The sequence below is a fragment of the Dermatophagoides pteronyssinus genome, unplaced genomic scaffold, assembly GCF_027571235.1.
Source record: "Dermatophagoides pteronyssinus isolate colony J.1.1.1.1 unplaced genomic scaffold, Derpt_VIB-CSIC_2022.12 sq0065, whole genome shotgun sequence".
In the NCBI taxonomy this organism is placed as follows: Eukaryota; Metazoa; Arthropoda; class Arachnida; order Sarcoptiformes; family Pyroglyphidae; genus Dermatophagoides; species Dermatophagoides pteronyssinus.
Genome location: NW_027461584.1, coordinates 57570 through 80936, shown reverse-complemented (window position 1 = coordinate 80936; position 23367 = coordinate 57570). Strand labels below are relative to the sequence as shown.

The 23367-nt window shown below is 29.4% G+C and overlaps 8 protein-coding genes across 8 annotated transcripts; 4 read left to right on the top strand and 4 right to left on the bottom strand.

The window, feature by feature from the left end:
* Nucleotides 1-68: 68 nt before the first annotated feature.
* On the bottom strand, nt 69-1072 carry l(2)k14505 (ATP synthase mitochondrial F1 complex assembly factor 2 homolog l(2)k14505). The gene is made up of 2 exons (XM_027347484.2): nt 888-1072; nt 69-826 (listed from the first exon to the last, which is right to left on the bottom strand). The coding sequence occupies exons 1-2, from the start codon at nt 973-975 to the stop codon at nt 84-86; spliced, it is 831 nt and encodes a 276-aa protein (XP_027203285.1). The 5' UTR covers nt 976-1072; the 3' UTR covers nt 69-83.
* A 271-nt stretch (nt 1073-1343) lies between these two features.
* Nucleotides 1344-3407, top strand: LOC113797148 (dnaJ homolog subfamily B member 12-like). The gene is made up of 4 exons (XM_027347483.2): nt 1344-1769; nt 1829-2558; nt 2621-2784; nt 2848-3407. The coding sequence occupies exons 1-4, from the start codon at nt 1637-1639 to the stop codon at nt 2964-2966; spliced, it is 1146 nt and encodes a 381-aa protein (XP_027203284.2). The 5' UTR covers nt 1344-1636; the 3' UTR covers nt 2967-3407.
* A 222-nt stretch (nt 3408-3629) lies between these two features.
* LOC113797150 (sesquipedalian-1-like) lies at nt 3630-4473 on the top strand. The gene has a single exon (XM_027347485.2). It carries the CDS (start codon nt 3734-3736, stop codon nt 4379-4381), a length of 648 nt encoding a protein of 215 aa, XP_027203286.2. The 5' UTR covers nt 3630-3733; the 3' UTR covers nt 4382-4473.
* Nucleotides 4474-4575: 102 nt separating this feature from the next.
* skd (mediator complex subunit skuld) lies at nt 4576-14351 on the bottom strand. Its single transcript, XM_027347479.2, has 8 exons — nt 12979-14351; nt 12619-12910; nt 12476-12560; nt 12127-12404; nt 5673-12061; nt 5446-5607; nt 5273-5385; nt 4576-5198 (listed from the first exon to the last, which is right to left on the bottom strand). Exons 1-8 carry the CDS (start codon nt 13048-13050, stop codon nt 5060-5062), a joined length of 7530 nt encoding a protein of 2509 aa, XP_027203280.2. The 5' UTR covers nt 13051-14351; the 3' UTR covers nt 4576-5059.
* A 950-nt stretch (nt 14352-15301) lies between these two features.
* On the top strand, nt 15302-18830 carry LOC142644786 (uncharacterized). Its single transcript, XM_027347501.2, has 4 exons — nt 15302-16596; nt 16690-16743; nt 17277-18255; nt 18349-18830. The coding sequence occupies exons 1-4, from the start codon at nt 15457-15459 to the stop codon at nt 18792-18794; spliced, it is 2619 nt and encodes an 872-aa protein (XP_027203302.2). The 5' UTR covers nt 15302-15456; the 3' UTR covers nt 18795-18830.
* Nucleotides 18831-18834: 4 nt separating this feature from the next.
* Nle (notchless protein homolog 1) lies at nt 18835-20575 on the bottom strand. Its single transcript, XM_027347503.2, has 2 exons — nt 19050-20575; nt 18835-18979 (listed from the first exon to the last, which is right to left on the bottom strand). The coding sequence occupies exons 1-2, from the start codon at nt 20474-20476 to the stop codon at nt 18967-18969; spliced, it is 1440 nt and encodes a 479-aa protein (XP_027203304.1). The 5' UTR covers nt 20477-20575; the 3' UTR covers nt 18835-18966.
* Nucleotide 20576: 1 nt separating this feature from the next.
* On the top strand, nt 20577-21609 carry Scox (Synthesis of cytochrome c oxidase). Its single transcript, XM_027347508.2, has one exon. It carries the CDS (start codon nt 20654-20656, stop codon nt 21521-21523), a length of 870 nt encoding a protein of 289 aa, XP_027203309.2. The 5' UTR covers nt 20577-20653; the 3' UTR covers nt 21524-21609.
* Nucleotides 21532-23291, bottom strand: Polr2E (DNA-directed RNA polymerases I, II, and III subunit Rpb5). Its single transcript, XM_027347509.2, has 2 exons — nt 22141-23291; nt 21532-22083 (listed from the first exon to the last, which is right to left on the bottom strand). Exons 1-2 carry the CDS (start codon nt 22349-22351, stop codon nt 21659-21661), a joined length of 636 nt encoding a protein of 211 aa, XP_027203310.1. The 5' UTR covers nt 22352-23291; the 3' UTR covers nt 21532-21658.
* Between the last annotated feature and the right edge of the window lie 76 nt (nt 23292-23367).

The window sequence follows — 23367 nt, the reverse complement described above, 5'->3', positions numbered from 1 at the left end:
TCAACAATAACAAAAGCACTATTCACACACACACACACGATAATAAATGATAAAGTCAAATCAATTTATAAGAGCAAAAAAATTTAATTAATCGATTTTTGTGATACATAATTTTTTTCAAAATTTAATAAAATAAATACAATAGCAGCTGCTACACGTGATTCAATATTATATTGTTCAATATCATGATGATATTCAACCGATGTCCAACGTGATGCTTGAAAATTTTCTTCAATTCTTGATAATGATACAGCCTGTTCGACTGATAATTGACGTGCAATTAATGCACAGGTTAAAATTAATGATTTAAGATTTTCTGTTGCATACATTATGCCAACCATTGACCATTCATTAAATGAACGTAAATATTTACGAATAATTTCTAATGTACGTTGATCGATTTCAGGTGATACAACATCAGTTGTAATTGGCATACTACATTTAAATTGATCGGCAAACCATTGAACAATTGGATCAAGACGATTTGTTTGTAATTCATACAATTCGGTTGGTAATGAATTACGATAACAAACAGTATCAAATTCAAGATAGGATATTAATTTATCAACATATGAATCGATTGTATGACCACCTGGATTATCAATAACCGTATTGACCAATGATGTTAAATGCATACTGGTCGGTATGATTTTATCTTTTTGTGAATCCCATTCGGTTGCAATCATCGATGCTAATGGTTCATTTTGTACATAGAATACGCTACCTTTAGGTGTTTTTAATTTTCTTTTATCCAAAATGATTTCATAACGTGGTTCATGACAATCACTTTTAATAATATGAACATTTTTATAAAATCGTTTTATGTCTGTCGAACAACAAAACTTTTAATTTTTTAATTTCAAAAAATACTAGCCGACATAACATACTTGGATTCGACAATGATGATGATGATGAAAATCTAATCATTTGTTTTTGCCAACCAAATGATTTAAATGGATTGATTCGATAAATCATGATTTTATAATTAAGTCAGATGAAAAAATTCCAATTGAAAAAAAACATGTGTATCAAACAGAATTACAGCCATCTATTGTCAATAAACAAAGAACAAATTAAATTACGAACATTATGGACAGGATGAATATAATCGATTTATACATTCATTTATATATGAATGAATGCCGGGGACGTATATATATATGTTATATCGAATGGTAGTAGCAAACATTTATCCGAAGCAAAATTAGAAGGAAAGGAAAAAAAATCATACGCGTAATAAAATAACTTGTGAATGCATATGATGAGTATATGATAATTTTATCGTTTGGCCGTGGTAACCAAAAAAAAAAAAAAAAAAAATTTCTTCGTATTTGTTTTTTCCCAAAAAAATATACACAATCACTGAAATACAACGACAAATTTTCATGATAATTTGAGTCAATTTCAATTGAACATTTCATCATTTTCTTCATCACATCATCATCGATTTTGTTTTTAATTTATAATTTTTTTCTTCATCATTTTATATAATTATAATCGAATTCATAGCTTGAATTGTTAGCTAGACCGAAACCAAAAAACAAAACAAAACAAAAAAATATTTTTTCACAAACAAGTGCCGAACAAAAAAAAACGTTTGTAAAAACAACGAGTTTCAACAATAAATTTCTATTAAATGGAAGGAAATAAAGATGAAAGTGAACGATGTATGGCTATAGCTGAGCAATCATTATCAAAAAAAGAATTTGATAAAGCAGTAAAATTTGCTCAAAAAGCTGATCAATTATATTCGACTGAAGTGACCAAAAGTATGATATTTTTTTTGTAAAATTTACGAAAATAAAAATTTCTTTTTTTTCAATTCAAGGACTGTTAAATAAAGCAAAATTATTGGCCGAAAGTCGCCATAATAATCAAACATCTGATGAGAATAGTTATAATAATCACCAGCGGAAAAATTCTGAATCATCAAATAATATGAACAATGATGAACAATCTAAATCATCATCATCATCGACGGCAACAAATGATCAGCCAAAATCAGTGGATTATATACGTAATTGTAAAGATTATTATGAAATATTAAGCGTATCAAAACAGGCAACTGATAAAGAGATTAAAACACAATATCGTAAATTAGCATTACAATTTCATCCGGATAAGAATAAAGAACCTGGTGCAGCTGAAGCATTTAAAGCAATCGGAAATGCATTTGCCGTATTAAGTGATCCGGAAAAACGACGAAAATATGATCAAATTGGTACAATAGATGATTCTGATTATCCATCATTTAGTTCACGTAGACGTGGTTATGATTATTCACGTGGATTTGAAGATTTTAATGCTGATGAAATATTCAATATGTTTTTCGGTGGTGGTTTTCCTACCGGTAATGTTTATGTTTATAGAAATGGTAATGGTGGTTGGAATCAACATCATTCACATCATCATCATCAACGGACAAATCGTCAACATGAATCACAAGCAACAGCCGGCTATACGGTTTTATTACAAATATTGCCCATATTATTTTTCATTTGTATCTCATTATTGAGTAATCTTGTTCCAGATAATCCATATAGTCTACAAAGATCAAGGTATGTTTATTATAAAAGTTATATTCCTTTTTTAATTGAATATTTTTTCCTTTTTTAAATAGTAAATATCCATATCAACGATTTACGGAGAATCTAGAAGTGCCCTATTTTGTTAAAGAAAATTTTGAACGTGATTACAGAGATAGCCTATCACAGATTGAAAAACATGTTGAAGAAAGTTTTATTTCAAATTTACAGACATCATGTTTTAAGGAAAGAAATTATAGTAAGTTTTTTTGTTTTGTGTGTGTAAATTCATTCATATGTCAAATATTTTTATTTTTTGTAGAAGAGAATCTAATCTATCGAGCTCGATTTTTACGTGATACTGCAATGGAATCAAAAGCACAATCATTGAAAACACCATCCTGTGACCGTTTAGTACAGATACAGAAATCATATTATTAAATAATTTGGAAAATTTGATGATAATGTTGATGATACTTGAATTCTTTATATATAAATAATATAAATATTCTACTTGTATTCGACGACCAACCAAGTGATTGATTCCTTGATTTTTTCTCTCTTTCTCTCAATCTCACTTTCACCATACTTTCTTAATAACTATGTCCTGTAATTCTTTCTAAAAAAATCTTTTTACTAAACATGATTACCCAATTATTATATCTTTATTAATAATTTTAATCAGAATTATAATTGAAAATTTGCCGTACTCTATTCATCTACATACACACACACACACACAAACACTTACACGATAATAGCAATATATCAATTTTTTTTTTGTTGGTTTGTTTGTTAAATAGATTTGTTTTTGTTTGAATTTGTTCGGAACAAACAGATGATGATTAATGAAGACGAATTGTTTATGTTTGTAGTTTTTAATTTTATTATTTTTTATTTCATTAATATTATACACGATATGAAAAAATTATTTATAAATTGTATAGTTTTTGGAACAAACAACAACGATTTAAAAAAAAAATATTTGAATTAATTTATAATGTAATTTGAAAAGATAAAAATAAAAATAAATTTTAAAAAAATTGATTCGAATATTTCATTTTCATTTGTCCGTATCTGAGAATAATCTGCCATCTGTTGATCGATTTTTGCTTGAAAATGTTTTGATGATATGTATTTACACTCGAACATCTTTCAATTATTTTGAATGGATTTACCTGATTTATTTAATTTAGATCAAAAATTCAATGATGAAAATGAAAGTAAATGAACGTTGTCTCATACAAATCGCTCAATCCGATGATCAAAATCCTATTGATCAATGTGGCTGGTTACAACAATGGATGGATGAAAAGAAATTATTTCAACGAAAATGGTTTGTATTGAAAGAAAATCTATTATTCTATTATAATCAACGTAATGATCGTGAACCGTCCGGTCTAATCATATTGGATGGATATCGTGTTGAAATTATTGAATGTTTAGATGATGATCGATTTCCATTTAAAATTGATTTCGGTATTAGCCGTGTTACGGGTAAACCATTAAAATCATTTATATTGGCTGCCGATAATCATACTGATATGGAACAATGGATAAAAGCATTAAGTTGTGCATCATATGATTATCTTAAAATGGTCGTATCCGAACTTGAACATAGACTTGGTGAAATTGATCAAAATGAAAAAACAATAACAACAACAACATCAACCGACAATAGTAATGATGATGATCATTGTAAATCGATTTCAAGTCCAATTCTATCAAATGATTCAAAACAACAACGTTTCAATCCGTTTGATGAACGGCTAGATGATAGTGGTCAAGAACAACAATTAACATTTGCCGATCTTCATGAACGATATGGACAACAAATACGAAAATGTTTTCAATAAGAATAATAATTCATTTTTTTCTGTTATTGATTATTGATTATATTGCATTTAAAAAAAAATTGAATAAATTATCGAATTTTTGTCATACCAAATGTAAATGCAAAAAATAATTTTATAGATCAAATTGATTGTAACATTTTTTTTATTTATTTAATTATCATCAATTTTTTTTTTTCTTGAAAATAAAAAAAAACTGACATCATCATAATAAGCAATAATGGAATGAATGAATGAATGAATTGTATGAATAATAATAATAATAATTATCAAAATGGAAATGATTTTAAAAAAAATTATTATAAATTAAATAATTAAGAAAATGAATAATGAATGATTTGTAAGTGATGTTTGATGAAAGAAATTGTTTGAAAAGCATCATCATCAATCGTTATTGTTTGTTGATGCTGATCGATGAATATAATAAATAAAATTTTTCGATATATAATTAATTAATCATAATGAATAGATTGGCTATTTACACACAATATTTTTTTTCCAAATTGGATAGAATTTGTTGTTGATGTGATCTTTTCTTTTTTTTATCGATTAAGGACATTTGTACAATTGATTATTATCAAAAAAAAAAATTATTATAAATATGAAATATTTTTGTACAAACGGAAACATCAACAACAACAACAACAAAATACCAGATGAATGATATTTGTCAATTTTGCATTATTGAACATGTAATGCTTGTATTGTATGATAAAGTTGCATCAATACCTGTATATGAACCGGTAAACATGATAAACGATCATTAGTTAATGGATCAAGTATAAGCCATGATAATGCATTATATCCTTCGAGTGAATATCTAAGATTAAGAAAAAAATCAATAAGATTATCAGAAACAAAATTTTTCAAAAAAAAAAATCAATTGATAAATACCTCAAAACATCAGTGGTAAGATTTGAATCAAGTGAATGTCCATCACGATTATTCGATTGCAAAATATCATCAGTATTCTGTTGTACTGATGGTGTGTGAATCAATAGGGCCGACTATATTTGTTTGAAAACAACAATTATTGAAAAATTCAGAATTTTTTTTCGAAAACAAACCTTTAGAAAAACAGGGCATTGAATTTCCAGATGAGGACAATGTGCCCAAAACCAACGTGGTAATGGTCCGGTACGTGCTGTTGATACATAAAATGCTAATGCCAATGGTTGTTGCGATAATTGTGCAGGTTCATCTTGATCAACATCCATAAGGCTAGAATTCTGTGAAAGAAAAAGAAATTCAAATCGTAAAATATAATGAAAACATCAAAAAAATACAAAATTACCTTCAATGAATTTGATGTATCAAACATTTGTCGATTATTTGGACTATCCGGTTGAAGACCATCACGAGGTTGTAATAAAAAATCATCGGGTAATAAAAAATCAAATAAATCATCTTCAACCGGTATATCAGATTCAAGATTATTATCATCTAAATTACTGAAAAATTCATCATTTAGATTGAAATTTGTATGTGATGATTGTGTGGTAGCCGATGTTGGAAATACAAGAATATGTGTACAAGATGCATCTTCAGGCGTTGAAAGGCCACATGTATTGCACGAACTACTAAATCTTTCATCCGGTGTATAATAATTGGGAAATACACGTAATGCTGTATCAGCTTCTAATGATATTAGACATGCCGAATAAATAGCCGGTTGATCATTAGGTCCAACATATCGACATTGATCACACATTTCTTTCAATTGTCGACTATATTTAAGTAATGATTTTTTACTTAATAAAAATGTCCAATCTTTAAGTTCACCATGACCAATACGACCAACACGACCAATAACAAGACGCCATGGAGTTACTGATTCGGCCATTACTGTTTGCATAAATCTCATCAATTTATCTAATCCAAATCTACGTATCGATGCTTTTCTTCGTCGCATACGATTCGGTATGTTGATATTGATAACTTTTGTATGTAGAATATCACCACGATCATTCGTACAGGAAGCAAGAAGCCATTTTTTATCTTCCGTTAAACAATAACTACAATAAAGTATTTGTGATCTTTCTCTTCGATCTCCAAATGTTTCAGTAAGTTCGGTTTGTTTATCTTTCAACGATGCTAGAATATAAGGTGTAGTGAATAATTCGGTTCGATTGAAAGTTGATGCTTTATTTTTCAAAAATAATTCAAATGATGCAGCCGGTCCTAGGCCAGTCAAACTTTTGATATTCGATTGTACGACCAATTGTTGTTTACATTGGCCATAAACAGCGAATGATAATTCTTTCAATTGTGACAGACGTGGATAATCACGAAAATCTTTATCATTCGAACATATCGAATCGATTGTTAACATTTGCATATGAACATTATTACGCATTTGTTCCGGAAAATATTTTTTCAACATTGCAAACGTTTTCAATAGACCAATTGAACCTAATCGTGTCATTTCTTTGCCTAACGGTGAAAATGATTCCAATATATAGATCATTATTGATGGATATTTATGAGGATCTTCTTCTTCATCATATGGTTGAAATACATTCGATGATGATGAACCTGAATGATTATGATCCTGATTTGATGATCCATGTGATGCATCCAAATCATTTAGAATTTGATTACCATTACCATTAGCATTATTATTATTATTATTGTTATCCGATTGTGTTTGTTGTTGTCCATTATTCAAACCATTATTTAAAGGTTTTTGTTGTTGAGGATTATTATTATTATTATTGAATGATGAAGTTGATGAAGATAATAAAGATGTTGTCGAAGTTGTTGTTGTTGTATTCGATGAAGATGTATATGAAGATGAAGTACCATTCATTGTAACATGATTTGAATTTCCATTATTTGTCGATGACGATGACATTTCATGTTGATGTTGATTTTGATGTGAATTTAAAGATTTTTCCGATTTCATTGAACGATCATTGACAGATGTTGGTGTGAATGATGGCAAAAGTTCCAATAATGCATTTGCAAATGAACGAATTTTTCTTGCCAAATTACTATCACCTAATTGTTGAAACCAATCATCCATTGATTGTTGATAATCATTATTGTTTAAATTAAATTTTCCATTTCCAATATCATTGTTAAGAACAAAGATACCAGAATCGTTGTATAATTTTCCCAATGGTGTATGTCGTCCGAGACGTAGAATTTCATAAGTAGCGGATAATTCTTTGAAAAAATTTTTAACTGTTGAAAGTTGTGATTCAATATCGGCCGGTGCAATGACAACATAATAAACATCTCGTGTTATGGCATATGGTTCTAATGATAATTTTTCCCAAAATTTTAATCCGAATGGACTTAATGCAACACATTCACGATCATATCCAACCATTAATGATGGTATTGGTTGTGGTTCACATTGGCATTCAGTTCCACGACCTGCTAATCGATGAAATTGTCGCCATGTTAATGGACCTTTAACCGTATTATATGTCACTTCACTTGATCCTTTCCGTTGTACAGATTCTTGCATCAATGGCTGTAATGTTTTTAATGTAAGCATCACTTCATGATTATTAACTGGAAAATTAGATTTTCGGAATTGCCAATCATGTAAAAGTGGACGATTAGAAGAGAAACCTGGACCACCAATATGTGAAGGTGTTGATGGACAACCATTAGACCATCCACCATGTTGAAATAATTTAGCTGTTGGTGTATTAGATCCTGATGAATGATCAGATCTAGCCTGCTGTAAAGACATTTGAATTATAACTGAATAATCTTCATACAATAATCGTAATGGATTTCGAAGTCTTTCCATTTGATTTGATTTATTTTTCATATTCAATGATGAATGCAAATATTGTTGACGACGTTCACAGTACATAAGATTGGCTAATGTCGAAACGGAAGGAAATATTGTCATCGATTGATTCAATAAAAGTTGAATAAATTGTTCATCATTAGTGGCTATCAAACTTTTCGTCAGATCTTTATCAATAAATGCTTCAATCTGTTTGTTCATATGATCTTTTTGTGAATCCGGTAATAATAGATTTTCTTTATTTGCTTCGATTGGATCGTAATATACACCGGTAATTTCAACCTCATCTTCATAGAATAATCCGGCAAAATAACTAAGATGACGATTTGAAATGGCACTAAAACCACAGCTACATGATTGATAGTATTGATCAGAATTTTGTTGTTGTTGTTGTTGATGATGATCTCTTTGGACAAGATTTTCGGGCAAATAGATACCAAAATCATTTCCTTTGATATTCATATTGCAAACACAAATCGCACAGCTTTCAAAATTATGATCACGAAACAGGTTAAACATAGAATCCGATAGTAACAGATTAAGCATCAATGAATTACATTCGATTGTCATTGATCCCATGTGACGACCATCATTAGCCATATGATGCATATGTGATGGATGTGGTCCACCATATGGATTCATCATCATTGGATTTTTAGCCATCATCATATTTGGTGATTGCTGTGGAAACATAAAAGGTGAACGACGATTATCTATCATTGATCCAGGTGAATTCATATTTCCATCCATTAATGCATATGGACTATGTCCACCACCAGCGCCGCTTGAAATAGGACTTATTTGTTGACGTAATCTTGGATGAGCCGAATGCATTGGATGAGGTGGTAATGATGGTGGAACCGGTGTCAATGGAAAATTCGATGGGCCACGAGGACCACGTATCATTGAATTTGGAAATTGTTGTCCCATTTTTGGACTATTCATGTTTTGTTGTTGTTGTTGCATTGGATAATTTGGAGGAAATTTTTGGTTTGATTTTAGAAAAGATTGTTGCTGCTGTTGCAATGGATGACCACCAGAAAATGGTGATATGTTTGGTGAAAAACTTCGCATATTCGAATGAGGATAATGATGCATCTGTTGCGGTGTTGGTTGATGTTGATGATGATGCAGTTGATTTTGTTGCTGATGATGATGATGATGATGGTGATGATGAGAATTAGATGATGATCGTTGATGATGAATATTGTGTTTATAATGGAAATTCGGTGGTAACGTATTTTTACATTCTACATTACCTAATGGTGCATATTTATCCGATGTAATAAATACGGATTGAACAGGTGGCATATAAACTAATGCTAATTCTTTTGATTCACTATCATTTAATGGTGTTAATGTCGATGAATGTGGAACCAACGCTGTTATTGCCGATGATGATGTTGATGATGATTGTGTTTCCATTCGATTATTATTTTGATGGCTAATATGATTATTAGCTATTGAATCAATATCAGATTCATTACAATTTTTATCATTAATCGATTTAACTGTAGCCACTTCTGTTACATATGAATTTGATGGTGATGATACCATTGCTTCAAGTGATGGTGGTGTTGGAAACATTCGACTTAATTCGGCAACACCAAGAACAGCTGTTGAGCCATTCGATGTTGTTGTTGTTGTCATATCCACATCCATTGAATTCATATTATTCTTTGGATGATGATTAACTTGAGAATTCAGTGATTGTTGCTGTTGCTGTTGTTCGTCTTCTAATGGTGAATTCAAAAATTCCAAATCACTTGGTAGAATTTCACCATTTTTAACAAACAAATTTCCATTATGATTAACGACCAATTTTTCACCAATACCACCTCCATTAAGACTATGACAATTCATTACTGTATTCTTAATCATTTCAGTATCAGTTGGTGATAATTTTGATTTTAATGTTGAAAATTGTGATCCATTATTATTATTATTATTGTTTAAATTATTATGATCAAATGATGGTGGTAAAATTCCACCATTTGTAAGTGGTGAAATCGCACCACCACCACCACCAATACCATTAGCACCAGTATTTGGAGCCGAAAGATTTGAACGAAGAATTTCCGATGAATTAATACAATTCATTGTACTACTATTCAATAATCTATTTATCATCGGTGTAGATGTGGCCAAATTATTAGTTTTATCATCATTTTGTTGATCAAATAATTTATTTTGATAATGATTATTATTATTATTCATATGATGATTCTGATCATCCTTTTGATGATTATTTGATTCATCATCATTATTACGATATATTGTATGATTCGATTTGAAGCGACGATTTTTTTGCGCCATTTCTAAATCCCATTCATTCAATAATGTTTCATCACTAAAATCATATAGTAAACCATTACGAAGTCTATATGTTAGATCATCATCATAAAATGATGAACATTTATTTCGTTTATTATTATTGTTGTTGTTGTGGCCATTTCTTTCATTATTATCACTTTGAATATTATTCGATTCATTCATAACATTATCATTATGATTATTATTTGAATCTTTTGATGTTATTCCAGTTGGACTTGATAAATGAATCATTTGATTATTGTTATTATTAAGAATCGGTGTACTGGCTGCAATTAAACTGGCCAATGCTGATTCTTCTTTCATTATTGGAGGTGGTGGTGGAGGTGGTAAAAGTGATTGTGATGCTGTTTGATGTTGTTGTTGTTGTGATCTTTGTGAATCCATTGGATTATTAGCAGAATCAATTTGCATATGATTTGATTGAGAATTATGATGATCTTGCACTGATTGTTGTTGTTGTTGTTGAACAAATGATGAATTTGATGATTGATCAACACATGTTGATGTTGTTGATCCAGTACCGCCAACAGCATTTCCAGGTGTATTTTTATACAATGATGATGATGATTGAGTTGAATGAGAAATACCATTATTGGACTGATTTGACATTTCTTCATTATTATTATTATTATTATTACTAGATGATTTACTGCAATCAATTTTTGTTGGCAAAATATTAAATTGATTATTTAAATCAATTTTATTTGTTGTACGATGATGAAATGGTGTTGAATTTATTGATGATAAATTTTTCAATAATGATGATGATGATGACCATTTTTTCATATCTTTACCCATATTTTTACCCGATGATGAACAATATAAGGATGATGATGATGATGATAAATTTGTTGCAGAATTTGATGATGATAAAAATTTGGATGAATTTCGACGTTGAGAAATTGAACATTTTGGACAATTACAATTTCGCCTTAATAATATTTCGTCATCATCGACCGTTGTCGTTACATTTTTCTTATCATTTTCATTTTGATCACAAATATTTGAAATTCGATTATAACTTTTTCGTAAATAATAACTATCATTTGGTTGTTGATTACAATATGGTGTCATTATTAATTTCATCTGTTCAAGATGTTCATCCGATTCTTTTTGTGTTTGTATTGAAAATTCGAATAAATTTTTTGTTTTTTGCATCATCAGTTGAGATGATGGACAACTATTTGAATTCGGTGATGATGGTGATTGTAATGATACTTTTTTTCGAAATATTTGTGCATCAACATCCGTTACAAATACATAATTTGCTGGATATTTCAATCGACAATTATCAACAATAATTTCAACAACTTTTTGTGATAAATCCAATCCAATATGATCATTATCATTTGAATTCGGTATAGATTTATCTTTTGCACTTTTTTGTTGATTATTTGTATTATTATTATTATTATTAGCACTTGATGAAGAATTCATTGATGATGATGGATTATTCATATTTGATGATGACAAGGGATAGATTTTGTTCCAATCGGACAAAAATTTCTGTACATTTGGATCATTATCTTTATATACATAGCCAGTAAGATAACCTTGTACGCCATATGGTGATAGCAATACTGTTTGAAAATAAAATATCAATAAATTAATCAAATTTTAAATCAATTACAATCGATTGATTTACCTTGCATTCCATCAGGAATCTGTTGAGCCATATGTAAATCATCACGTGTGATTGAACGAATCGATGAATGTTGTCGTACATCGACATTTGCACAAACACTACTATCACCATGTAGGAAAAAATTAAAACGAAATGTTATCTGTGTTCCTTCTTTGAGAATATCACTCATTGTTGTTGTATCATTTGTAGCTGCTGCTGTTTCTTTGTGACATTGTGGCCGATTTTTGGTCTGAAAAAACCAACGACCAATACGTGAGTATCCTTTTGATAATAGACATCTAAATAAATTCAATCGAGAAAAAAAATCAACAAAATGAATTATTCAATTGATAAGCAAAAATTGTTTTACCTTTCGATTAGATTGTGTAATGCTTTAAACAATAATGTTCGACATTCATATGAAAGACCACTTTCCCAGGATCCTTGTTCACCTTCTGTTTAATAAATTATTTTCATCATAATTTATTATTACAAATTTTAAAAATAATTTACCTTTGAGATTTTGTGTAACCAAATCTTTTAAATCTGGTTCATCACCATACCAAAATATCCATAATTCTTTTGTATAATAATTTTGATCACGATATTGATGATGTGGATTTGTATTATTATTATCCTGAGTATTTGTAGATAATGATGAATTTGTATTACGTATACGGCGCCAAACACATAATAGATTAGCGTTTATACAACGTGAAAATGATGATAATATTGGATCATCATTAAGATCATTAAAATTTTTGTCATATGAATATTGTCGCCATTTTATACCACATAGATCGGCCTATATTAACACAAAAATAACATATATTTCAATCAAAATCAATCAATCAATCAATCAAAAATACATACCAAGGCGAAAAAATTTGTATGACAATCTTCAAGGCTATTACCGTTGGTTAGAAAATATGTCGTCTGAGTCATATTGAATGTTTTTGTCGATTTATTTCAATAATAATATCTTCTTTATTCAAATTATTATTGATGATGATGATAAATAATTTAATAAAATTATTAATGATAAAATTTTGGTCATTCGTTTTGTTGTTTATAATAAAATTAATATTATTGGCCATGATGATTTTAGGAAATAGATTTGTTCGACAACATTATTATTTATTATCATCGTTGTTGTTGTTGTTGTTATAAATAGTTTTTTTCTTTCTCTTTCTTTTTCAATAAAATGACAACTTTAAAACAAAACAAAACAAAAATTAAAATCAAGAATTTCTATCTAAAATTCTATTATCATTTATTGATTGATAATGGTCGAGAATAATTACTATCGGTAAAACAATCGATAATCACCAGCAAACAGAAAAAAAAAGACAAACGCACATCACCAGCCACCACTATTTTCACCGAATTGTTACCACATTATGATTCTGTTCGAATTTATCGTTGATGATAATCAATTCAATTGAAATTAAAATCCAAAAAAAATTGTTTCGAAAGAAAAACAAAACAAAACAAAATAATTCAATAACACACATTTAGTTCCATGTTTGTTTATTTTGATGGTTGTTGTTACCGATGATATCTTCGAAAGTTCAAAAAAAAAGAATCCTGGAACTCAAAAATCATCAAACACTTTACATGTAAAGCATTTACATACATTCAAACATACACACACACCACTACCCGAATTAAATTGAAACTTTTTTCCACCATCATCATCAATTTTTTTTCGGTGATTTTGTTGTTATTATTGTTAGTTAGTTAGTGTCTCAACAACAAAAAAAAACTCATAGAAACAGCGACGATAATGTTCAATGATGATGATGATGATAATATGGGGGCCAAGGAAGAAAAATATTTGATGTGTGGTTGATAATGATGATCGTCGTATTGATTATGATGATGATGATGAGGAACAGAAAATTATATTTTGCTTCATTTACTTTAATTATAATTAATAATTTTTTTTCCATAAAAAAATTAAAACAAAAAATAAAAAATAAATTATTGGAAAAATAAGCGACACACGAATGGATTGATGTTGTTGATGTTGATGATGATGATGAGGGTGATGATGATATTATTGGAAAAAAAGAGAGCGGCTCATCGTTGTTGTTGTTGTTGTTGTCGTCGTTTACGAGTTGATATTTTTTTTTTGGTGTTCGTTGTCACTCTGTGTGTATCCACACACACAGAACATGATTGTCGCCGCTGTTCCATTCATTCATTCATTCATTCATGTTGATGAGGAGGATCCGTCCGTATACAGGTTATTTTTTTCTCATTAAAATATGCTACTACCTAGATGAGGAGGATGATGAGCACATGAAGAGATAATTTTTTTTTTTTTTTTTTTTTTTGGAAAAGCGGCCATGATTATATGATGAAAAAGGGGAAGAAGGAATTTTCTCGCAAGTAGTAGTAGTAGTGGTAGTAATATAGAAGGATATATATTGTTATTCGAATGTCAGGTAAAATGGTGGTGGTAGAGGTAAAATGGATTTTTTTATTTCTGATGAAGAATTCGAAATAAATGATGCTAAGAATGGTTCCGAATTTTGATAATGATAATGGTTTTGGTCACAATATATATTTTGGATTATATGACCATTTTTATCATCATTAATGAATAATTGATTATTAGCCAAAAGAAAATATAGTTTATGCGTATATCATATATACGTCATCAACGTATTTTGAACGTCAAACTCTTTTCTTTTCTTTTTTTTGGATGGAATCCTGAGGATAACATTAATCTATGCTACTACAATTGAAAAAAAAAATCATTTTTTTTCAAGAAGAATGACCAAATCGTAATACATATACAGTTTTTTGCCCTCAAACATTTGAAAAATGATTGGAATTGGAAAAATTTTCTTTTTGAATTTTTTTATTGAATCAGAAAAAAATGGAATTAATTAGTAAATCAAAAAAATGAATCATTTTTAATTTAGGAAATGGATTCAATTTTCAATTTTTTCAAAATCAAAAAAAATAGGAAAAAAAATTCAAAATGTCATGTCATCGATGAACGTAGTCAGAGAAAACAACGAATCAACCAATCAAAAACGTTTGCAACGAAAATTAAATATTTCGGTTAGACATTCGGTCGGTCGGTCGAACAAACCAACGGTGTGTTTTTTTTTTGTTTTTTCTCTGACTTGACAGTGACTAATAATTTCTAAATGCGTATTTTTTTAAATAATTCGAATGAGTTTTAAATGACTGTCATTTGATTATTTGCCATCGTCATCGATTGATCATTTCTAATCAATTTCAATCAAATCAATTAGTCAAAAAATAAAATTTTCAATCAATCAACGTGTTTTTTTTTCGTTCTGATTTATTTAAATAAATTCAACAACAAAAAAAATGGTTCATCGAATCCAATCATGTCGGTTATCCGATGAATTTAAAATTGAATTAAATGAACTTATTGAATATGCAGAAAAATTTGATGAACAACAACGTGAAATTAATGATGAACTGAAACGTTTACAGAATGATGTGGAAAAATTTGGTGATCGTGAACGAAAATATCAGGATCAACAACGAAAATGTATTACCGAATGTCGTTCGATCGAAACCGAAGCAATGGAATTGATGGAAGAATTGAAATCTATTTATGAAGAAAAAATTGCTAACATAAAAAAACATTATGAAAAACAATTTCTTTCAATGGTAACCAAACATAAATCGGAAATTCAATCATGGCGATCAAAATGTGAAACAGTCAATGAAACGATACATTCATCGCCAACTAAAGTATTGAAAAATGAAAAAATTCATCATCAACAAGAACAAGAAGTAAAAGCTGAACGTAAACGATTGGAAGAACGAATTGAAGAACTTCAACGAGAAAATAAACGTCTTAAAACACGTGTAGAATCGGCAGAAAATCGTATCGAACAGAATGAAACTAAACGAAAAACTATTGAAAATGATTTAAGAAAATCGAAAAATGAATGTGATGACCGTGATGATGAAATTCGTAAACAAAAATCTAAAATAAATGAACTTGAAACGGCTATCAATAAACAAAAACGTCAATTGGATGAAAAAGAAACAAAAATAACCGAATTAAAACGAAAAAATGAAAAACTTGAAAAAGAACTTTCACAAGTGGTAACACCGATCAAATCATCATGGTCATCAGCATTGACTGCTGAAATACCCCATCCTAAAATTACTGATGACAATGCCAGTTCTGGTTGTGGTGGTCTTTACAGTAGCAGTGATAATGATAATGATGATGTTCAAACATTGAAATCGAAATTGATTATAAGTGAACATGATATACGTGCTGTTAATCGACGATTAGAAAATAAGACTGAAATTTGTAACATTTTACGTGCTGAATTAAGTGAAATTAAACAAAAATTATCGGATTATGAAAAAGGTATAGATGATGAAAAGAAACGTTCGAATGGTTATTCTGAATTGGTTTCAACATATCAATCAGAATTGAATGAAAATAAACATGAAATTGAACGAAAAGATGCCGAAATTGTGGTATGTATCTTGTTTTTAAAAAAATCATTTGAATTTCATTGGAAGTTATTGATATTAACTCATTTTTTCTTCAATTTTCCCATCCCTCTATAGAACCTGAAATGTTTGATCGATGAAAATAATAATAATTTCAATTTGAAATTAAAGGTGAATACAAATGCTAATAATTTTTTCAAAGATAATGAAAATTCCAAATCGGCTAACATCAATAATACTGATATTAAATCCGGATCATCGTCGAATCAATCAAATATGGTTGGCTGTTTTCAGCTATCCATTGTTGGAAATCTATCCAATTCCGGTAGCAATCGATTTCGTCATTTTATCACTGATAATCTATCCGGAATGGCTGATTGATTGATTTAATTTTTTTCCTAATTCAAACATCAAAATCTAGCTGATTGAGGGCTTTCTCTAAATTGTTTATTTTCTTTTGTTATATTTTTTTTTTTGTTTATGATTAGCAATTAGTTAAATGATTCTCTCTATTATTTAGTTACTAATTTTTTCTGTTTATCTAAAAAAATTATTCCATGTTATTTTCTTTGTTTTGTTTGGCGGAAAGAAATTATAATTATTTTGGATTCTATTTTTTCATTATAAATTTAATAATAAATTTAAAAATCATTTATTTTTTTTTTTTTTTGTTTATTTTTTCAAATTTTTTTCCGTCAATTTAGGAATTATCCGAAAATGAACGAAAATTACGTATGAAAACAAGTGAATTAAATCGAAGAATCGATACATTGATGAAAGAAATTGAATCATGTAAACGTAAAAATGCCGATCTTCATTATTTGGTTGAAAAAACAACAAATGATTTGAATCGTTCAAACAATGAAAATGAACAATTACAGAAAAAGAATGAAAAATATCGTAAATTATTGAAATGTTGTGAAGAACAGCTTGATCAATATAATGTTAAATTTCCAAATCTTCTTAATCAGCAAAAATCACAATCATCCGATACGATTTCGGTATTGAATCATCAAATAATGGAATTAAAAAAGAAAAATGAAACATTACATAATGAAGTGGAAGAATTACAAACAAAATTGATTGAACAGCAAAAATTGACCGAATCAATTGTTGAAAATGAAAAACTTGAAAATAATCGTCTTCAACGACAATTACAGATTGAACAATCAAAAACTGAACGAATGGAAGTGGAAATTAATCATCAACAATCGATTTTTGATACAAGAGAACAGGAATTGTTTGCTATCAAAGAAGAGGCTGCCGGTCATATAACAAAAATTTCACAAATAACTAAAGAACGTTTTGAATTGGAAACCAAATGTGAATCAATGGTTCGAGAAATTGAATTATTAAATGAACGATTAGAATTGTTTCGTGCTAATCTGAATGAAAAATCCAATGAAATTTATCTGCTTGAAGAAACCATTTCGCAACAACGAAAATTAATTGATTATATGCAATCGAATTGTAAATGTTTGGAGAAGAAAAAACCATTCATGTTGTTTTCATTTGGTTCGAAATCGACCAATACTGTTGGTGGTAATAATGATAATAATCATCATTCATCCAAATCAACAGAAGAATTGGAACGTAAATTGAAAAATGAACGAGAAAAAAATGAATTCCTAAATGAACGATTAAATGAAATGATTGATGAATTGGATCAACGTAGTAGTGATGGTTAGTATTTTTTTTCTGAAGAAAAATGATTAAACTCTAATTACAAAATAATTTTTTTCTTTAAAAAAAATCTGTTTATAATTACAATTTTAGTGGAAAATTTAAAACAAAAAGTTCAAGAACTTAATACACAATTAATGTCGAAAGGTTATTTTGAACATATTGTTGGTGAACATAATTTTACAAACAAAACAATGAAATTACCTGATGTTTGTGTTGCTTGTGCTAAATCAATAACGATCGGTTCAAAAGCTAAAAAATGTAAAAAATGTGGTGCACTCATTCATAATGGATGCCGGTTATCATATAATTGTGGTCTAAGTCTTGAAATGGTACGAATTAAATCATTTGGTTTGGGTGGTACAACACCGAATCGAAAACATCATAATTATGATACAAATGATTATGATAATATTTCGGATATGATTGATAATGATGGATCGATTGCAACATTTACGGATAATACAATTGCAACAACCACAACTGCCGATGAATCGGATATCAATTCTATCAATAGTTTTCCTTATATGAAAGAATAATAATCTAATAAGCATTTTGGCTTAATTGGAAATTGATTGATTTACGATGACAAAACAACAATTTGATAATAATTTTATTCATTATATCCACCACCATTAATCAGAATTTATTATTATTTTATATACATTTATAGCAAAAAAAAACAATTATTCTTTGATTAATTATTGTTGATCATCTTCGCCAACTTGATAACAAAAAAAAATAAATAATTAGTCAAATCGTTTTTTAAAAATAACTGATTGATGTTGACTTACATTTTAAGTATACGATCTTTACCACCGCTTGCAACACGTAAACCATCAGGACTCCAATCTAATGCAAATACTTCATCCAAATGTCCAGGTAGATCATATAATAATTTTGCTTGACAAATATTCCATACTTTTAGTGTTGAATCCGAACTACCACTAACTAATAATCGATTATCAGCAGACCATGCAATCTGATAAACAGCTTGTACATGTCCACGTAATGATGTTAGAAATTTTCCCGTATAACCATTCCATAGTTTAATTGATTTATCAAATGATGCACTTGCTATAAGACGACCATCCGGTGAAAATTTTACATCATTAATTAATTGTTGATGGCCAGTCATACGACAGATTGGTTTTTTTCCTGTTTCAGGATTCCAAAGAAATAATGTAAAATCATCCGAACCAGAAACTAATCGTTCATTTTGTAATCGTATTTGTTCATAACGTTTTTGAACTTTTTCTCGTATTTCTTCCGATGATGATCCATTTAATTTTTGTTGATTTTGTGGATCATATAATCCAATTCTTAGAATATATTCAGTGGATAATGTTAATGTATTGACCCAATGTCCATGTCCACTAAGTGTACGACAAAGAATACCATTATCAGCTTTCCAAACTTTAATCATACGATCATGTGATCCAGTATAGATAAGACCAGTACCACCCCATTTAATTGATGAAACACTTTGTGTATGGCCACTAAGTGTATGAATACATTGTCCAAGAATAACATCCCAAATTCGAATGGATGTATCTTTTGATGCACTTGCAAGTCGACGACATTCAACATTCAAATGATATGGTTCCCATGCTAATCCATTAATCCATTGTTTATGTCCACGTAAACAACCACCCATTTGTTCACCAGTTTTAGCATTCCAAATATAAATCAAACCATTTTTATCAGCCGATGCAAGTCGAACACTATCCGGTGACCATGAAATAGCTAATACCCAATGTTTATGTGATTGACATTGACGAAATGGTGTTTCGGTTGTTACATCCCAAAATCTTACGGTAGTATCACCAGAACCAGTAGCCAATGAACTACCATCTGGACTAAATGCAACCGATACGATTGCATCAGAATGACCGGACAAAGAACTTGAACAACGTGTTACAGATTCAACATGAAATAAAGCTTGTGCTGCACATACAATTTCAACACATTTTTCCAATTGAATTTGATTATCATCTAATTGATCGATACAATCGGAAAGTGTTGTTTTAATTTCAGTATCTTGTATGAAAAATAAATATGGTTGTCTTATTTCTTCAGTTTGTTGAAATGTATCACAAATTAATTGTAATTTATCAGCACTAATATCGATGGGCACATCGAATGGTGAGCCAATTGTTTTATCATCATCAGTTTTAAATTGAACTAAAACTGTTCGGGTACGATTCATTTCGGAATTCATGATCGTTGATGATGGTTATTTTGATGATGATAATTCTTTGGATCACGTTTAAATGGTATCCACGTGACTTTGTTGACAACGATTTCGACTGCAACGACACCACCCAAACAAACATACCATTTTTTTCCAATCGGTCAGTTGTAATCGATTATACGAATTACGATTAACGATTTAAAAATGAATTTAACAATTTTCAGATCAAGTCATTATTTACTGCAACGATTAATTCATCAGAATCATGGTTCAACAATAAAAATTCTCGGATTTAATCGATATTTTACGACCCTATCATCAAACAATCGGTCAATGATTTTTCGAATCAAATTCAATTCAAATCATTCTTCCCAAACAATACTATGGTTATCAACAGAAAAATCTGGACAAACTAAACGTGCTTATTTCACATGGAAATCATTTATCATATCTGGAGTACTAGTTTCAGTATTTGCCGGTTTTATGATACAGATGAAAAATGAAAAACTTAAACAAATGGAAAGACAACGTAAAAAAGCATTAGGTGAAGTGGCTGTTGGTGGTCAATTTGATCTTATCGATCAGGATGGAAAACCATATTCATCATCAAATCTTGAAGGACGTTGGGCAATGATTTATTTTGGTTTTACTCATTGTCCAGATGTATGTCCCGATGAATTGGAAAAAATTGTTAAATCTGTTGAACTAATCGAACAGGATAAACGTTCAGATCCAATACAACCGGTATTTGTAACTGTTGATCCAGAACGTGATTCTGTTCAAGCTGTACGAGAATATATTCGTGAATTTTCACCAAAATTTATTGGTCTTACCGGTAATAAAGAACAAATAAATAAAGCAACACGTGCATATCGTGTATATTATTCAGCTGGACCACGTGATCATGAAAATGATTATATTGTTGATCATACAATTATTACCTATTTGATTAATCCGGATGGTGAACTAGTCGATTATTATGGTCAAACAAAAACGGCCGAAGAAGTAGCAAAAGGTGTATTGAAAGCGATGAAAACTTATCGTGATTTAAATCGAAAATTAGGATTTTTGTGAATGAAAAATTTGAAAAATCATTTTTCGTTTTATTAAAAATTATATAAATGAGACAAAGGAAAAAATAAATTTTGTTAATTAAATGAGATTGTAAAATGAATGAAATTTGATTGATGAAAAAAAAAATTTTTTGATTTAAACAACCAATCGATAGGAAATATAACGGCCAGCCGTTTCTGATGGTCGTATAATTTTAACTACTTGTCCACGTTTTAAACCATAATAACGTGCAACCGGATCACTTGCTTGTATTCGCATCAATTGACTTTCTTTCAATTTATAACGTGCTAATAATTCAGCTTTTTCTTCCACTGTTAATATAATATGTTGTGGTACTAATTCATGTTCAGTAATATTGATTAATAATTCTGATTCCAAAAATTGTTCGATAATATATTTTGGTAACATATCGACTAATGCTTGTTTAGCTGATGGTGTCATACCTTGTTGTACGACAATAATAGCACGTGTTATATTTTCTTCTTGCATACGATGACAATAATTTTTAACCGTTTTAATACCGATTTTTGGTTCATCAGGAAAAAATACAAACATCTGATCTGTTAAAAGCACTAATTAATAAAAGAACAAAAAAACATTTCCCAAATTATATTTACCTGTAGGATCATTCATATGTGAAACCAAAACAATTAAATCACTACGTGATGGATGATTTTCACTTGGTTTATCACCATATTTTTCTTTAAATTGTTCTAATGTTTGATCTTTTTCATCCTGTGTGACCAGATATCCACGATCATTACATAATTGCATTACAGTTTTAAGTACACGCCATAATTTATAAATAACTGCTTCATCGGATTCCATATTTATTTATTCTGTTTTTTTTTCAAATTATTCCAAAGATTAAATAAAAAATTCAGTTAACGCCGAAAATGTCAGACACAAAATAAGACAGAATAAAAACATGCATGTATAATCGAATCAATGTGATGAACGAATACCATCGATTCAATCGATTATTTTCCATATTTTTCTTGATTCAAATTTTCCCTTTTACCCGCCACTACCGAATTTTTCTTTCATTGGTGATGTTTATGGACAGGTGTTGGAAAGGAAAAGAAAGGAAAGGTTGTTGTTGTTGTGCAATCCCCTCTCCATCCATTTATTCATTCATTCAACGACCAAAAGCCAAAATGCTATGATCATAGCATTAGAATGGCAGACGATATGAATAATGAAACCATCAAAAAACAATCAAAAAAAAGAGAAGGAAAATCCTTCAGAAACATAACAGCCGAAGAGAGTGAGAAAGAGAAAGAGAAACCCGTGGCCAATATTTCGTTCAAGATTGCAATTTTTTCGCCATTCATTCATTCATTCATTTAGCCATCTGTCGTCCGGTACTGATCATCATCGTTATTGTTGTTCATCTAAACGGATGTCTCCCTTTCCAAAAGTGTTTGTTGTTGTTTTTTTTTCTGGGTGTTCATTCAACCGATACTGTAGGGTAGTTGCTGTTGTTGTTCTTGTGTCTGGTTGTTATTGGATACAATAATGAACCAGATGACCATATAGACTTTGATTCTTTTGCTGTTTTTTTTTTCGTATATCGTCATTTGATCGTTGTTGTTTGTGTATGGATGGAACGACGTGATTAAAAACGTCAGTTATCATCTTCATCTGTTATTCATTTATTCAATAAAAATTTTATGATTTTCGTATGTTTGTTTGTGTTCACGATATTTCATTTCTTTTTTTAAAATCTTGGTTTTTTAAATATAAATCTTCTCTTTGTTTTGGCTTTCGTTACACTTTTTTTCAACTTCTTTAAAAAAATAAACCCGTTTTAAAATATTGAAAAATAAATCAAATCAAATCAA

What these genes read in the sequence shown, in the direction of transcription:
- LOC113797148 (XM_027347483.2), top strand. Translation starts at nt 1,637, where the DNA reads ATGGAAGGAAATAAAGATGAAAGTGAACGATGTATGGCTATAGCTGAG. An exon ending in TTCGACTGAAGTGACCAAAA is followed by an intron (nt 1,770 to 1,828) that starts GTATGATATTTT and finishes TTTCAATTCAAG; the next exon opens with GACTGTTAAATAAAGCAAAA. An exon ending in TTTTAAGGAAAGAAATTATA is followed by an intron (nt 2,785 to 2,847) that starts GTAAGTTTTTTT and finishes TATTTTTTGTAG; the next exon opens with AAGAGAATCTAATCTATCGA.
- LOC113797150 (XM_027347485.2), top strand. Translation starts at nt 3,734, where the DNA reads ATGATGAAAATGAAAGTAAATGAACGTTGTCTCATACAAATCGCTCAA.
- skd (XM_027347479.2), bottom strand. Translation starts at nt 13,050, where the DNA reads ATGACTCAGACGACATATTTTCTAACCAACGGTAATAGCCTTGAAGAT. An exon ending in GATTCCTGATGGAATGCAAG is followed by an intron (nt 12,062 to 12,126) that starts GTAAATCAATCG and finishes ATTTTCAAACAG; the next exon opens with TATTGCTATCACCATATGGC. An exon ending in CTTACCACTGATGTTTTGAG is followed by an intron (nt 5,199 to 5,272) that starts GTATTTATCAAT and finishes TCTTAATCTTAG; the next exon opens with ATATTCACTCGAAGGATATA.
- LOC142644786 (XM_027347501.2), top strand. Translation starts at nt 15,457, where the DNA reads ATGGTTCATCGAATCCAATCATGTCGGTTATCCGATGAATTTAAAATT. An exon ending in GAAAAGATGCCGAAATTGTG is followed by an intron (nt 16,597 to 16,689) that starts GTATGTATCTTG and finishes ATCCCTCTATAG; the next exon opens with AACCTGAAATGTTTGATCGA. An exon ending in ATTTCAATTTGAAATTAAAG is followed by an intron (nt 16,744 to 17,276) that starts GTGAATACAAAT and finishes CCGTCAATTTAG; the next exon opens with GAATTATCCGAAAATGAACG.
- Nle (XM_027347503.2), bottom strand. Translation starts at nt 20,476, where the DNA reads ATGAATTCCGAAATGAATCGTACCCGAACAGTTTTAGTTCAATTTAAA.
- Scox (XM_027347508.2), top strand. Translation starts at nt 20,654, where the DNA reads ATGAATTTAACAATTTTCAGATCAAGTCATTATTTACTGCAACGATTA.
- Polr2E (XM_027347509.2), bottom strand. Translation starts at nt 22,351, where the DNA reads ATGGAATCCGATGAAGCAGTTATTTATAAATTATGGCGTGTACTTAAA. An exon ending in ACATATGAATGATCCTACAG is followed by an intron (nt 22,084 to 22,140) that starts GTAAATATAATT and finishes TGCTTTTAACAG; the next exon opens with ATCAGATGTTTGTATTTTTT.